Here is an 18,075-nt window from a genome sequence, read left to right on the forward strand (position 1 = left end):
CAATATTTTTTTAATTATTTATGAGCGTCCTTCAGTGTCTGACTCTTGTTTTCCACTTCAACCTTCGATCACTAGTCGTGAGCAGCTCTACACCACACAAACAACAGGAAGACCTCAGCTAGAGGCAGCTTTTTTCGTTGTAATGAGACATGAACTTCTTAGTTTTTACAGCGGTATGAGAAAGTTTGGGCAACCCTGTTAATTTTTTAAGATTTTTCTTCATAAATCATTGGTTGTTCGGATCATCAATTTCAGTTAAATATATCATATAGCAGATGAACACAGTGATATTTGAGAAGTGAATGGATTGAAGGTAGGGTTGTGCCGATGGACGATACCATCGTCAATCGTGATGGGTGACTGACATCCCGATGGAGAGACACCATCGTGATGCCACGCCCCCGCCACGCTGCGAGTCGACACCATAAGCCGCGGTTACATGTGAAAAATATCTTGATCGGATCAATGGTCGGATTAGAATCCAACCGTGTACATGGTTCCAGAAAAATGTTTTCAGAATATAACAAACATTCACATGGGTAACACTTTCGGTCGGAATAAATCATTCGCACATGCGCAGTAGGGTTTGAAAAACCGGAAGCGGATATCAGTTCCGCCGAGCGGCTATTTTTTTCTCAAACTTTATTGAATGTAACAATTCAATACAAAACAATGTTGCCGAGCGGCTTTATACATTGATATGTCAGCTCGGTAATATACAAGACGATCTTCTAAACGTGCTTTTAATAATGTTACAATTATTATGAAACGCCTGTTCGCTCATCGTTTTATTTTTAATCCGTGTGGTCATTGCTTTTTCTGTTGAAAAACGGAGCCGGAAAGAAGCCAGAATTAGCAGTATGCTAACACGGGCTAACAACATTAGCTTTGGGTGGTGCTGCAATTTGCATCTTGGCTGCATGTAAACATGTGGGAATAACATCAGCCATTATTTAGTTGGGACACGACTCGAAACACAAATCCACGTGATTGTTTGAACGATTTCTAAGGACTGAGCGGCCTTTCTGCTTTGAAGCTTACACCGCCCCAAAGCGCTATGTGTGTACTCACGATCCTCTGCTCAGACACACACTTTTAGACCCAGTTCTGAGTTCGGTAAACAGTTACCCTAGAGCTGCATGAGTTCGGTAGCCCGTTACCCTAGAGCTGCAGAACGGATCGCAGTTCTAAATCTCCCACATACCGCTCATGTAACAAAGCACCCCCCCTTCCACCCAAACACAAAGCTGTAAGTCCGCGCTCCGCCAGTCCACTTGACTAGTTAAGTGCGGGAGCGGACCATTTCTTTTCTAGTTTGTTTGTTACTTTTTTTGTTAAAGTCACTACCCTCAGTTTATACTGGATAATCACGGATGAGTCATTAGTTGGGAAATAGAATAAATAAAGTAAAATAACGAATAGCAATTATATAAGACCGAAATATTAAAAATAGCCCCCCCCCCCCCCCCCCCCCGAGGATATCATCGTCCATCCCGATGGTTGACAGAAAACATCGTCAGCGGCCAATTTAAGGGACATCGCCCATCCCTAATTGAAGGTGAAGGTGAAAGTGAATTGGATTTAAGGAAAGCTGTGCAATAATTACTTAAGCAAAAATAGGCAGGTGCGTAAATTTGGGCACTCCTGTTTTATTGTTTTGAATACCTTTAGCAATAATTATTGGAACATAAAATTTGTTTTACAAGATCATTGATCCTTGACCTACATACACATGTGAAGCCAATCATGATAAAAGGTATTTAAGGTGGCCTAGAGCAAGTTTTTCTCCTCTTTGCATCTTCTCTGAAGAATGTCAACATGAGAACCTCAAAACAGCTGTCAGATGACCTGAAATCTAAGATTGTTCAACATCATAGTTTAGGTGAAGGATACAGAAAGCTTGCTAAGAGATTTTCAGCTGTCAATTTCCACTGTGAGGAATAAAGTGAGAAAATGGAAGACCAAAGGCACAGTTCAAGCAAAGGCCCGGAGTGGCCGGCCCAGAAAACTCTCAGATAGGCAGAGCCGAAGGACGGTGAGAACAATCAAACTCATTCCACAGACCAGCTCCAAAGACCTACAACGTGATCTGGCTGCAGATGGTGTCACTATGCATCGTTCAACCATTCAGCGCACTTTGCACAAGGAGATGCTGTCTGGAAAAGAGATGCGGAAGAAGCCTTTTCTGCGCACATGCCACAAACAGAGTCGCTTGAGGAATGCTAAAGCACATTTGGATAAGCCAGCTTCATTTTGGAATAAGGTGCCATGGACTGATGAAACTAAAATGGAGTTATTTGGACATAACAAGGGGCGATATGCTTGGCGAACAAAGAACACAGCATTCCAAGACAAACACTTACTACCCACAGTCAAATTTGGTGGCGGTTCCATCATGCTTTGGGGCTGTGTGGCCAGTGCAGGTACTGGAAATCTTGTCAAAGTTGAGGTCGCATGGATTCCAGTCAGTATCAGCAGATTCTTACAAACAATGTTCAAGAATCAGTGACAAAGTTGAAGTTGCAAGTTGAAGACAATGACCCTAAACACTGCTCTATTTTTACAAAGGCATTGATGCAGAGGAACAAGTACAATGTTCTGGAATGGCCATATCAGTCCCCAGACCTGAATATTATTGAAAATCTGTGGTGTGATTTAAAGCGGGCTGTCCATGCCATCAAATCTGACTGAACTGGAGATGTTTTGCAAAGAAGAATGGCCCAAAATACGGTACATTCAACCAGAATCCAGGCCCTTACTGGAAGCTATAGGAAGAGATTGGAGGCTGTCATTTCTGCAAAAGGAGAATCTACTTAATATTGATGACATGTTTCTGTTCGGGTGCCCAAATTTATGCACCTGCCTATTTTTGCTTAAGTAATTATTGCACAGTTTCTTTAAATCCAATAAACGTCATTTCACTTCTCAAATATCACTGTGTTCATCTGCTATATAATATATTTAACTGAAATTGATGATCCAAACAACAAATGATTTCTGAAGAAAAATCTTGAAAATTATCAGGGGTGCCCAAACTTTCTCATACCACTGTTCTAGGGATGGGTCCCAAACCGAAACTGTGTACCATGTTGCTGCCAGTAACCTATAAAAACACAGATTGCTGTGCTTTTTAGCGGCTCAGATAAGAACGAGTGCAATACTGCAGCTTTACAGCGCCTAATGCACTTAGCGTCGGCCAAAATGCTATCGGCAAAGTGGGCCAAAGTTCTGCAGAACCTCCCAGCAATAGATTGTAGTTTAGCAAACTGATGGATCAGAATGATGTATACAACGCTCTGAAAAAAGGCCGACATCGTGGCGATGACCGTTACTAGTTTACTTCCTCGTGTGAGAAAGCGTTGCTGAAGCGGTGCAGAGCAGACTGTGATGTAAGCAAAGCATCTTTGCCACATTAAAGCAGATTCCCTTCAGCCTGTCAGGCTGCCTCATCATCACACTTTATTGTTTCTGGAAAGAATTTCTGTTTTTTTCCCCCTTTTATTTTTGAAGGACCATTTAGGTTCCTGAACTGTTTAAAAGTACTGGAGAAGCTACATTAAGCAATGTTGAAAATAAACAGCACTTTATTAACTTAATCATACTTTTAGAACCTTATTTGGTTAAGGCACATTCATTCCATTTGTTTTTCTTATACTGAAAAATATTTTGTTCTGGAAATCAGACAATGTTGACTGTTCCATTTCTATATTTTAAGTTACCAAAATAGAAGCACTAGGAATTTGCTTGAGTAAAAGCAACTTATGTGAGCTATATGAGATACAGTTGCAGTGCTTAACATTGTGATCATTAAATAAACTGAATTTGACCATTTTATTACAATGGAGGACGTATTGAATTTCAGGTAGAGTTTTTCTAAGTCATGTTTTTTTTTTTTTTAAAGAAAGCAAATGTGTTTCGGTACAATATTGGGATACGTATCGTATCGCCAGACTTTTGCCAATACACACCACTATACTATATGAATTCCAGCAGAGCACTAGTCTCTTCTTCATCCTCGTCCTCTTTCACAATCCAGAGCTAACAAATGTTTTAGCTCCAGTGTCGACATTCTTCTGACTCTTCATCTGTTTACGCGATTAAAACCCAGTATGATGAAAGTTGTGTTTTTGGTGTTTTTAACACATCTTGTGACAGAAAAATGTAGCTTTTCTCTGTGTCAGAATCAACTAATTTATGTTGATCGTGTAAACGGTGCAGAGTTACGGTTTGTCAAGGAGCGTGTGTTATTTAGGGTTTATTGTTAAAGACTCTGGTATTTTCCAGATTTAAAAAATAAACTTGATTGATTGATAAATTTAGTTTATTGAATAATAACCAATTAATGTCAGATTACATCCAGACTTTCTTTTCTACCAAATGTCAATATAAAATGTAAAGTTATCAAATTAATACTAAAACTGATCATACCCAATGTCCAATTGTGGAACTATATTACTATAATTAACATTCTAAGGTAAAACATATTATTTTACATGTAATAAAAGCACTATGACAGACTTAAATTATATTAAGTTGTCTCATACTGGAACAGTAGATGAATGAGCCAAAATAAGCTTATTTTATGTTTATGGTTGTGAAGTTCTTAGTAATATTGATAGGATTTAGTTCTGACATATCCAGTCCTATTGCTGTAGGTGTGATATACCACAAATTCAGTACTTTTTGTATCATAATAGTTGCAATATTATTTCAACTTTGGCCTATTTCCTTGTGCAATATTGTTATCAAAGCAGCAAAATCTGTTTAAAAAAGTTATTTGACATGCTGTTTATGAATTTAAATTTCAGATATATTGGACATTTTTTTGTATTTTGTTTTTTTTTAAGAGTTCCCATTATTATTGGTGATGACACAGTTGTTAAATTCCCCCTTCAACGAAAATCCAGTTTTTTTGAGTTTTTGACATGAACGTATGGAGTTTTTCTTATGAAAGAGAATAAATGTAATAAAAAATCATTTCATTTTTGCGTTTCTAAGTATTTCTCCTTCTCAATCGCTGTCAATCAAAACTTCGAAAAGCTGCTCGGTTTGAATTAATGAGCTGTTGTGATTTCCCAAGGTTACAGGTTTGAAGGAAGACCCCGTATAAGAAGGTCAGGTCAGGTCAAAGTTTTTCAAAAACACACTCCTACCACAGCACTGAATGCTGACAAGCCCCAATCTCTGGCACCAACATCTGCATTTTTTGCTGTTTAATCTGCTGATGATTGTTTGGGGACTAATGAACAGAATTCAAATAACATTCTCAGGCCACTGCAATCTGTACTTAAGCTCAAATGCAAGAATTAGCTCCCTCTGTTGCTTAGCAACAGACCAGTCAGTCTGCATTTAGAAACCATCGTTTCTAAGAGAGAGAGCACCGCCGGGCTTCCTGGGCCCGGCGGTGCTCTCTCCGCACGGTGGGGGGGTTCACATTACATCTGAGCCGGGGGTGTTCGTGTCCCTGGGGGGTGGGTTCTGGTCCTTGCTCCTGAGTGCTGGGCCCCGCCAAATTTCCAACTGTGGCCGAGCCTGGTCGGGCCATATTTACAACACCCCTTGTGGGCCCTCTTTTTTCCCCGGGGTTCCCCCCTCCTGGGTGGGGGAGGCGGGCCCCTGCCTTGCTCCTCCCTGGACCAACCGTGGGCCGGGCGGATGGCTGCCTGGAGTGCGGAGCGGGTCTCCCTTGGGGGGTCCTGGCTCGTACCTGGGGTTGGGGCGGGGGGATGCCCGGAACTCCTGGGTGGTGGTGGGGTGCTCGTCTGGGGCTGTGGGCGTCCTTCTCCGGTGGGGCCCTGCGTTGGGTTCTCCCGGCGCGGCGGGGGGGCTGCTCTCCTGGTTGGGCTGGGGCGGCGCTCTCTTTCCCTCCGTGCCTCCCTGCTCTCTGGCTCTGGGGGCCTTGCGGCGGCCCTGCTGGCCCTGGCCTGGGTGGCGGGCTTGGTCGCCCGGGCGGCGGTTGTTCCCTGCCGGTTCCCGTATGGCGTTGGGGGGATTCCGGCTGCCGCTGCTGGTGCGGTGGGGGTCTTGGGGTGGGGATGGCTGGGCACTCTCCCTCCTTCTTTTCACGTTCCACCATCCATTTTAGAAGAACATAAACACTCACCTGAGCACAGGTGTTAGCTCAACAGACTGAATGACTGAAATATTTCACATTAGTTGGTTTTAAGGCATAAGCATGCGTGTGAACACTATCTGTTTTGTGTACATGTCGACAGGTGGACATTTTTGCAACTAACAGGTGTGTTTATAACATTTGAGTGTGTGTGTGGACAGGCTCCGCCCTTTTTTTTTTTTTTTTTTTTTTTTACATTTAAACCTTACCATAATGATTAACAACCAGTAAACTTGTTGCTTTATGCTGCTTCATGGTCTTATCCCCCTTCCCCTCCTATTATCACCCCCTACCCCCCCTCTCTCTAACGTCCCTCTCTCTTCTTCCCCTCTTTCCTTTTCCGTCCGGTCCAACACCAAAGATTTTCAGACATGTTTGAAATTAATAAAGTTTGGCCTCAATTACAAAAGGGGTTTATTCAGACATACCTTTGGTTTGTCTGAAGATTAATAACCCCTCTTGTTAAAGTAAAATATGTCCAACCCAAGAGGCCCTCAGCTCCCATCTGACTGCCCAGCTGTTGGACAGGACAAGTTTAAAAAAAAAAAAAAAAAAAAAAAAAAAAAAAAAAAAAAACATCGTTTTGTGATGTTAAATAACCGGTTAGTAATAACAAAGTTAGTTTTGTTAACAAAAGTCTTTCATCATAGTTTTCGATCACAACCTTTTTTCCCCAAATAAAATGAAATGATAACTACAGGAAATTTCCTGCTCAGACCCAAAAAAAAAAAAAAAAAATCTAGCGACATTTTCGTCAAAGAATAAAACTGAACCAGAAATGCCCTTTGATGACGATATCCAATCATAACGACTGCTGGAGGAGAAAGGCGGGAGCAAATGCAAAGCGATCCAATCAGAACACAAAGTCCTGCAGCGAGGCCGGGTATGCTTCGTTAACCGACCCGGGAAGACGCTCACATAATGAATTGTGTTACTGTGATCTATGTGAATAAAATGTCAACAAAGGGTAAAAAAAAAACCAAAGAAAAGCAGACATATGGAAAATTTCTAAATTTAACCCAACCCTCAACAAGACGTGTGTGTACGTTGTGTGGAGTGACCATCACAGGCAAACACACAACAAACTTAAAGCAACATTTGCAGACAAGCCACCCTGAAATCCACGCAAAGGTTAGCAAGCAAACGCTATTATTACTGGCGTGTTGGTGCATTCTTCCAAAAATAAAGTTACTCTTGGTGAAAGAAAATAGTCATGACAATGATGAGATGATGTAAAACCTTTTAGCAAACGAAGAAAGTGTTGTGAAAAAAGTATTTTTTCCCCTTTTACCCGTCATTCCTAAACAGCTGCAGAAGCCTCTGGAAGGTGACAGTGGGCCACCGGGTTCCAAGAAGGCTATAACTACCCAACAGAGTATTTCAACTAGGGTTGGGCGATGTCCCCTAAATTGGCAGTTGATGATGTTTGCAGTCAACCATCAGGATGGACGATGATATCGTCCGGGGGGGGGGGGTTGTTATTATATAAATATTCTTCATTATTTTACTTTATTACTTTATGTATTTTATTTCCCAAATAATGACTCATCCGCGATGATCCAGTCTAAACTGAGGGAAGTGACTTAAAAAAAAAAAATAAACAGAATAGAAAAGAAGTGGTCCGGTCCTGCACTTGATTAGTCAAGTGGACCGGCGGAGCGAGCGACCGTGTCTGTAGCAGAGCAGACGGACTTACAGTTTTGTGTTTTAGGGGAAGTAAGGATGCTTTGTTACGTGTAGGAGACGACTGTGATCCGTCCCGCAGCTCTACGTGAACGAGCAACCGGAATTTAGAAGAACCGGGTCTCCCGGTAAAAGTGTGTGTCGGGGCAGAGCTCGGAGCGCTAGCTCACGCAGTGTGTAAGCTTCGAAGCAGAAAGGCCGCTCAGTCCTTAGAAACCGTGGAAATAATCACATGGATTTGTGTTTCCAGTTGTGTCCCTACAAAATAAAGGCTGATGTTATTCCCACATATTTACGTTCAGCCAAGATGGAGATTGCAGCATTTCACGCATGGATTTTATGTTCATGCTAATGTTGTTAGCCCGTGTTAGCATACTGCTAATAAGTTAACACGGGCTTTTTCCGGCTCCGTTTTTTCAACAGAAAAAGCACTGACCACACGGATTAAAATTAAAATGATGAGCGAACAGGCGCTTCATAATAACCATAACATTAATAAAAGCATGTTTAGGAGATCATCTCGTATATTACCGAGCTGACGTATCTATGTATGTAGCAGCTCGGCGGAACTACGTTTCCATTCCGGTTTTTAAAAACACTACTGCGCATGTGCGAATGATTTATTCCGACCGAAAGTATGACCCATGTGAATGTTTTTATAATCTGAAAAAGTTTTTCTGGGCCCATGTACGGATTCTAATCCGACCAATAATCCTTATCAAGATATTTTGCACATGTTATGGTGTCTACTCGCAGCGTGGCGGGGGCGTGGCATCACGATGGTGTCTCTCCATCGGGATGTCAGTCACCCATCACGATGGACGATGGTATCGTCCATCGTGATTTGTGGATAAAAAAGAAGAACTTACTGCTTCATTTGTGGCTATTTGTTGTGCCGACAGTTTATATGTTCATTTCCTAATGTTTAAGATGTTAGAAAAATGCATTGCACTTGACTATCTCTTCAATAAAGGCTTTTTTTTTGTTCCGACATTTATTATAAATGTGATGGAATTTTTTTTCTTTTTATGTGTTTATTTTTTTAGGTTGTTCATGCTGAATTTGCCGAAATTGACAACTTTGGAAAGCAAAGTGAAATAAAACTTTTTTTTTCCAAATTAGTTAAGTCTTTGTGTGTTATTCATGTTCATAACTTTACATAATTTCATAAAAATGCTTTACCTTTTAATCTAGAATTTTTTTGACTAAATATCTACTGTAATTCACTCAACTAAAATTAGACTAAAACTAATAGAATCAACATGACGACATAGCGACTAAAAGTAAACCTTTTTTTAGTCAAAAGACTTATGACTTAAACTAACTTAAAATTCTCTGTCAAAATTAACACTGCTTGCTACACCAATGATTGAACAGTGTGTGTAAAAGTCCTGCTTTTAAATTTTCAGGAGCTGATGTTCAGAACAGAGGCCATCCAACTGGTTTATTTCTAAATATTCTATTAATGCTTCAGCTTAATGCCAATAACAGAATGTCCCACAGATGAGCCTCAGAAGAGCTCACCTGACCTCACTCCTCACTTTATCAAACATTCTGGCAACTTACAGACTCCATTCTCCTTACCTGAGATCTACAAAGATGTTTTAAATGGATGTGAGGCTGTGAAAAACTAATACCTGGTGGAAAACAGGCTTTCATCAGGCTTGAATTGCTACCGTTATTTAAACGAAAACCCCATATGCTTAAAATGATCATAGCTTATAAAACAAATGACATTTAAGCAATGTAAACATAAAAAAAACATTTAAAATTAAATACGTCAATCAATGCAAGAATCGTGATTTTTGTTTTCAATCGTTGTTTCTTAACTTGTCTCATCTGCAGGTGAAAAAATAAAAAAATCATAACTATAATATTAAAATATTTTTTTGTTTCCTTTTTATTTCAGTTTTAATTTTTTTTTTTTTACTTGACAGAGAAGAGGTTCACTATGCCTCAAAAAAGTAGTGCTAAAAATCATTCAATCAGAAGATCGGGACATAAATATTCTTAGTTTATAAAGGATCTTTGTCAGTCCAAAGCTCTCCGTGAATTAACTCGTATAAAGTTAGTATAGAGAGATCCGGATCTCGAGGACCTGAACTGAATGGCAGCGACCTAAGACCTGATTCTGCAACTCTATTCAGCGGAGAATCCACTACACAGCCGCCTGCAGGCGCACACATGCTAAGGTAAGCTAAGTTAACTTCCGGGTGACACAAACAACTTCCGGCGAGGGGCCGGCAAGATGGCGGCGTGACCAGTTTGTTTTTATCGAGCTCCGAGCACCTAACTTTTTTTATTGAGCTTTTTTGAAGCAGCAAGATTTTGCTTTTTCTTGAAAACGATCAGGGAACGTTCTGGATTGTACTTTTTGTATACTTTTTACAAATTCCCACCATTCAAAATGCCCAAACCTCCTAAAAGAAGCGAATCTTCAAAAGACAAACAAAGGTCCGCTAGCTTGTTGTTAGCCGACGAGCACGACAACTCCGGCAGCAGCATGGACAATCCCGTGACTTCGGAGGAGGAATTTCCTTCACTCCCAGTGACCCCAAGTAAGCCTCCTCTTGCTAAAAAGCCTACTATGCCCTGGTCCATGAAGTCAGATGAAGCAGTCAATATGCTCGCCGAACTAATCAACTCAAGAAGCGATGCTCTTGAAAAAATGGTTGAAACTGTCCGCTCCGAAATTAAACTCATAAATGACAAAGTTGAGGTCATGGAAAAACGTGTGGAAAAAAATGAGGAATTTACATCGAGATGCTTGGCCCGGGTTGCAGATATGGACGCTTATGGTCGTCGATGGAATCTGAGGCTCTACAGTCTTACTGAGGCTGTAAAGGAAAACTTGGGCGAGGAGGTGATCAACATTTGCCAGCATGTTTTGCCCTCAGAAAAAGAAAAGTTTCAAGTTAGTTTCACGATGCTGTTGATGTCGCTCATCGGATGGGAAGAAAACGCCAGGAGGACCCGAGGCCTCGAGGGGTTCTAATCAGATTCATCTCCCGGCGTCTGAAGGAGGAGGTTTGGAGAGCGGCCAAGAAGAACGGGTTTCTCCAAGCCAAAGGCCTGCGCTTCAACGAGGACCTAACTAAAGAGGACAGGGAGAATCGGCAGAAGCTGTGGCCGAAAATCAAGAAAGCACGCGAGGAGGGAAAGGCGGCTTACTCTATCTCGAATAACAGGGACATTTTATATAAACGCAAATCACTCTTCATAGAACATTGGTTTCGAAATAAGATTATTTTTGTGTATCAATTATTTAACAACCAGGGCTTACTTTTAACTTATGAGGAATTTCTATCTAAATTTAACCTCCCTGTTCCACTTTTAGAATACGCTAGAGTGTTTGGAGCTATTCCTTCTGGTGTCTGCATGCTGTTTAAGTTCCAACACAGAGTTAATATTGAGGAGCCTTTTCTACTCTCTCCCATAAATACTCCTGTGGGGAAAATATGTCTGACCGGTTATCCTAGGAAAAACAACAAAGCAATACGAACATTATTTCAAACGAACATTGTTTCACTACCTCGTAGCATTTCTTATTGGAACATGTTTGTTGAAGACATTGCATGGAAGGAGGTTTGGCAAACACCCAATAAATTTTAATCACTAATAAGGTTAAAGAAGTTTCTTTTAAGATTATCCATAGAATTTACCCAGCTAAAATATTTATTCGTAACAGATTTAAATTAAACATTGACACACTCTGTAGTTTTGGTTGTAATTCCCCTGAAACAGTTATCCATCTTTTTTGGCATTGTCCCAAAGTTAAGGTGTTTTGGCAGAAGATATGTGATTTTATTAATGATAAAATTCATTCTTGTTTTATCTTATCTTGGAAAGATGTTTTGTTGGGTCTAATATCAAAAAATATGCAAAAAGACTCTGCTTTTCTTTTAAATCTTTTACTAATTTTGGCTAAATTCCATGTTCATAAATGTAAATTTTCTGGTAGAAAACCTTGTTTCACTGTATTCCTTTCTGAATTAAGTCAGTATATCAACAGTATTCGAAATTCAGAGAAGCAAAAAGAAATCAGAACATTGTCTGTATGTGATAGTTTCAGTATTTTTTCGTAGAGTTTAACCCCCTGGCTTATTTCTCTCTATTCTTGTTCTTCTGTGTGTTACAATTGTGTATTTGATATTTGCAGTTGTGCTTTTATTGCATACCTAAAAGTACATCTTTGTAAAATGACACAATGTGCAATAAAGTTGATTTAAAAAAACTAAAAAAAAAAAAAAAAAACAACTTCCGGCATAAATCTGGGATTGTGCCACAACCTTGTATCTGCAATATTTGTTAATAAAGTCTAAAAAAAAAACTTTTGGTTTTCGCTTTGTATGGAGAACTGAAAGTGACTTAATTTCTGTAATCAAATATGTAAAGTAAATAAATGGTTTTATATGAAGCTACTTTTGAAAAATATTGATATATAGTAAATTCAAAATTAGCTATAAACTCAATGTATAAAAATTCAAAAAAAGCGAACAATTAATCTAAATAAACATTGAAATACATATATTATCTTTGTTTAATAAATATAGATAAACATGTTTGATAACTACATTTTTATGTCATAGTTAATTGTATATTGATATTTAACATTTTAAGGATTCTCATCACTCGTGTGCGGAAGCCGAAAACAGCCTACCCTACTTTTTTTTTTACACTTTCTCGTGATAATGATGTCCATTATCTCGTGATAGTGACAATTAAATTCCTTTTTTTTAGTGATGACGAGATTAAGAAGAATATACTGTAGCGTACATACTGTAGCGTACATACTGTAGCGTACATACTGTAGCGTACATACTGTAGTGTACAAACTGTGGTGGATACTCTTTCCCGCAATGAGACGTCGAAACAATCTATTTTATGTCTCTTTATTTTATGGTTACTGTAGGCTGTAACCAACACTGGACAGCTTCTGTACAAAAACCTGCAAAGCAAAAACTGCACAATACTCCACAACATCAACTAGAGGGCATCACACAGTAAAAATATTGAGTGTTCAGACATTGAACTGAGAATTATGGAGCCCTGGACACGTCATTAAAAAAATAATTGAACAAAATGTACTCAAATTAATAATTTGTTCAAATTGGTATTTGTGGCCACAAATTAGTATTTTGTTGGTGCCACATACCAACTTAATGATCACGAGACATAATTTCATTCCCAGGAAAATAGATTTTTTCTTACGATTTTTAACTTGCTCAAAGGATATGGATCATTTCTTAGAACTTGATTTTTAAGGATGAGAATGACTTATAATGATATATGACATAGCCTGGAACAGCAAGGGTTCATTATTTCAGAGAGACATTTGAACAGATAATTGAGAGTTATGATGCTGCACAGGTGGAGCTACAACTTAGATGAGGAGATTGATTTAATTGCTGACCAACTTCAGGAGATCCTCTGCCATAAATTCACAAATTGACTAAATGAAAAATTAATCAATCCTAAAAAAGAAAAAAATATTGTTAAAAAGATAAAAACGGTGATGAAAGATGAAAACGTCTTAATGCAAAGATTGATTGGTTAGAATCTGGACCAATCAGCAGCTGTTTGATGGCAGCTTTGTCACACTTAACTGAAACTAATGTCAGCAAAATCAAAAATAGGAAAAAAGTGAGAACACACAACGCATGGTAAAAACTTTTTGGCTGTGGCAGTTATATCGCGCAAAGTCGCGCTCAAAATGGTCAGCAAAATCAAAGAAAGGAAAAAAGCGAGATTTGACACAACACACGCGAAAACATGTGTTTTGCAAATGCAAAAAAGCTTTTAAAAGCAAAAAAACAGGTTTTTGAAAGCATAAAGAAACTTAAAAAGCAAAAAAAAAATAATTGAAAGCAAAATGTGAAATAATTGACATTAAAAGGGCTGTGTCCAAATTCGAGTGCTGCGTTCTTCCTGGGCTGCATTTGTAGACTACTTACGTCACACAGCCGTGACAAGTGCTGTCCAAACTGACAACTCCTTGAAATGCAGCCAAGGAATACGGCCTTCTTTTTCACGATTTCAAGGACTGGTCTGGTGTTTCCTTCTATGCTGTCCATATCCCAAGATGCATTGCGGCCAAGCCCGGGGATTTTCTGACAACAATGGTAGACTGTAAAGGGGGACCCGGAGTTGGAAATATTTACACCTTTTTATATTTACACCTCGAAGATTAAAAGTTGAATTAAATGAGCCATGACAATTTTGAGCTCCATACCTGGTTCACTACTCCACTTTGTGCGGGACTCAAAGTTGCTAGGTGATAGGTGGAACTATCTAAAGGCTAGACTCGTCCAAATTCACAGTCGTTAACATCTGGCATACCTGCTCGACGACGAAGGACCCGGCCAACGTCGACTTGGAAGGTACTGGCCATTAAAGGATGCAGCCCTCGAATTTGAACACACCCATAGTCGTTTTAGAAACATTATTGTGGGATAAATGTAATTTCTGTCCATTATTGTTCTTTAGTTCTGGTCTAAAAATGAACGTGACAGCACGTGGACCGCGGCGCCGTGCTTCACCTGATGACACTGAGGACAGATGTCTTTGTGACCGTGGTGTCACGGTGATGAAGAAACCCCTCCTGGAACAGCAGATGATTTCAAAATCATGTTGTGCACAGTTTCAGCTTGTTTGTGATTTTTATGAATGTAACTGTGTAAACACATAATAATCACATAATAAACAAAAATGCTGCTCTTTTCGAAATTGATTTAAAACAAAGAGAAAAGTGTGCAGTTAAAATGTAATCTGTGTCAGTGGTGAATTCTAAACCAGAACAGACATGAGAACACACAAAGTCTTTTGAGTTTCAATCAATGGAGAGAATCCTTTAACCCTTATATTGTGTAAAAATGTACCCATTATCACACAGTTTTACCTTGTGTTTCTAACGGGTTCGGTTTTACCCGGACACAATATAAGGGTTAAGCAAACTGTTAACCAGGAGGAAGAGGAACCGAGAGAAGAGGAAGAACAAATGAAAGAGCAGAGGGAGAGATTGAGGGAGGAGCTGAGCTGTTAGTGAACTATAGAAGAGACACAAACTTCCACTTTCAACACAGTTCAACACACAAAAGCCAAACATCAGCTTCATCCAACATGCTGTCTGTGCAGACATCTGTGTTCACTCTGCTGCTTCTAGTCATTGGAACAGGTTGATGGGATTCTTTCAAAGATCCATTTCAGCATTTGATGTTTGTCCATCACTGATCTGACTTCTCTCTTCCTTTAGATGTCAGCTGTGAAGAACTCACTGCAGTCAAGAAGGAAGAGTCCACTTTGGAAGGAACTTCTGTCACTCTGTCCTACAAATATAAAAATGCTGCAATAGGAAATGAATATTTCTTCTGGTATCGACAGTTTCCAGGAAAACCTCCAGAGTTCTTTATCTCTCATTCTGGAACAGGAACACCAATTTCCCAAACAATTCCTGGATTTTCCTTCAAAGTCAGTGACGACCAAAGACAAATGGATCTGCAGATCTCCTCTGCTGCAGTGACAGATTCTGCTGTGTACTACTGTGCTGTGAGGCCCACAGTGACAGGAAACAACAAAACTCTGTACAAAAACCTGCAACAACCCACAACATCCACAAACACAACATCCACTAGAGGGTGTCACACACTGTGAAAGCACTGATTGTTGAGACAATGAACGGATGACAAAGACAACAGAGAAATGAAGCATAAGAAGAAAGATAAGACAGAGCTTTTTTGTTTTTTATTGAACACAATACAAGACAACAACAGAACATTTTCATAAAATTCACAAAATATGGCGAATACAAGAAAGAATACTGCAATTTGAAAGGAAGCAAAAAAAATTCTTGTCTGTATGCATACATAAACCTGTCCATATTCATAACCATAGAGAATTTATGGAATAGTATAAAATAAAGAAACAACAATTTCAGAGTTGTATAGTGTTACAAAAAGCAGGGGATACAACAGATAAATAAATTGTCTCAGATACTGGGAATATCACTCAGGATATCATAAACTGTTATGGCTTTAGGTGAATCGATTAATTTTATGTATTTTAAGTATAAATGGACCTCATTGTTAAAGAAGGTAAAGCTGGGGTGACATTTCTGTAACCTATTTTAGTGTATAAAAAACTTGTAACACAGTCAACACAGTATTGATACATACATTATTTACATTGTTGTGTAGTGTCAGGCCAAAGATTATTACGTCTTTCGAAAAGAAATCCATGATAAATGGGAATTTATTTTTTAACCATTTGTAAACATCCAACCTGAACATTTGTACAACATCACACAGGAAAAATATCTGGTTGATGTCATCAACAGCAATTTGGCAGAAGGAACAGCTGTTGTCATTACTGTTGGAACGTAATATAAGTAATTCTTTGGAGGGATAAATATTATTCATAATTTTGAAGTGTGTTTCTTTAACTTTTGGGGGAATAGGAAGTTTCATGAAATCAGTTCTTAATTTAGTAACAACTTTTTGTTCAAAATTCTGCAGTAGATTTTTTTTGTTCTGTCGTCCAGGAAAAAACCTTTTAATTAACAAATTTAAAATTAAAAGAGTTATTACATTTTTTGTCCATAAGAGGGGATCCTTCACAGACCTGCTGTGGAAGATCTTAACTCTTTGATTGGTTGAGTTTAGCAGAAAAAAAAGCTTATTGGCCCCGCCCACTGAACTTCTCCCTCATTGAGCTGCAGTGGAAGAACAGAGTTCATCTGCTGTCTGTGTGGCTTCAAGAACTCCAAAGACATGTTGCTTTACCTCTTTTTGCCTCTATCTCACATTCTAGGTGAGTTTAAGAACAGAGATTCAAGTTTGCTTGAAGCTGCTGCATCAACTCATCATCTCATTCATCTAATGGCTTCATTTTCTCCACTTTTTCAAGGACTCACAGCTGGAGACTCAATCTCTCCTGATCAAGATCAACTTACAGGAGCTGAAGGAAAATCTGTTACAATGAAATGTAACTATCAGACAGATCGCAGCCATCCTTGGCTTTATTGGTACAAACATGATTCTGACCTTCAGGCTCCTCAGTTTATTCTCTGGAAAGGAGCAAAAGGTGACACAAGAGAACTTGTTCCAGATAAACGATATGAATCCAGAACAACAGACACATCAACTGAACTGATCATCAGAAAGTTAACCCTGGCAGACACAGCTCTCTACTACTGTGCTGTAGACACACAGTGATCCAAAGTGTAGAAGAGGCTGTACAAAAACCTGAAGACAGATATGGGACTACTCTTCAAAGAGGAGGGAAGTGGTTTTCAAAGCACAGCTTCATATCAGATGGATTCTGTTCATTCCTGTTTGATCAGAGTTTCTGTGGTTACAGCTGCTAATGAAACACTGTGGGAGGATTCACATGAGCAGATGATCCACATCAACCAATAAACATAAACATGAAGCTGTTCTCCACAATCTATTATGATGATACTAATGTACAAAAAGTCAGTCCGTCTCCCATGAGCACTCTGTTTGTGTGCAAGTTGTCACATTTCATATTACAAGTTCTCACATCATATCTACTAGTGCGCCCTTTTTGGAACATATTTACCTTCATACAACCAGCCTAACCCACATTTGGAATATGGAGAAGGCCGCTGCTCAAGGGCAAGGACCAGAACCCACACCACAGGGACACGGACACCCCCAGGCTCAGATGTGATATGATCCCCGGCTCATTAAGTGGGAGAACGTGCAACATTGGTGGCAGACTAAACACTTTTTCCCCTCACTGTATGTAGCACTTTTCTACCTTGGTCAAGACCTCACTCATGAACCCATAGGTGTGTGTCTGTGTGTGTGTACACTCTTGCACATACATTCACAGACTGATGCCAGCTTCAATTCCATTCAAGGCACCAACCTTTTAACCACCAGGAGTGATATGGGGTTTGGTGTCTTACCCAAGGACACTTTGTCACATAGGTGAGCAAGGTGAGATCCAGACCTGCCTGCCGCCCTCTGATCAGAGTTGAACCGCTCTACCTCTGCACCACAGCTGCCCAAAATGACATCATGTCAGGATGAAAATGATCCCAAACACACCCCCTTGGCAACTGTAAGAAGCCTTCTAGGGTCCGGGAGTGGCCCAGCTAGTATCCAGATCTCCACATCATAGAAAATCTATAGAGGGAGTGTAAAGTGCATGTTGTCCGGAGACAAACCCAAAACATCACTGTTCTACAGAAGATCTGCACAGAGGAATAAGCCAAAATACCTGGTCGGTTAATCCTAGTTGACATGCAAATGTCTCAA

General features: G+C 39.6%; 1 protein-coding gene and 1 gene segment (V, D, J or C); one reads left to right on the forward strand and one right to left on the reverse strand.

Moving 5' to 3' along the window:
- LOC144986716 (uncharacterized) overlaps positions 1–18,075 on the reverse strand; it is a 137,063-nt gene that overhangs the window by 16,528 nt on the left and 102,460 nt on the right. The gene's annotated exons all lie outside the window — the stretch shown is intronic.
- On the forward strand, positions 14,860–15,532 carry LOC144986730 (T cell receptor alpha variable 3-like). The segment is given in 2 exon segments: positions 14,860–14,969; positions 15,048–15,532. Coding segments are annotated over 2 exon segments (453 nt in total).

The sequence above is a fragment of the Oryzias latipes genome, chromosome 17, assembly GCF_053564925.1.
Source record: "Oryzias latipes strain Hd-rR chromosome 17, Olatipes_Hd-rR_3.1".
Lineage (NCBI taxonomy): Eukaryota > Metazoa > Chordata > Actinopteri > Beloniformes > Adrianichthyidae > Oryzias > Oryzias latipes.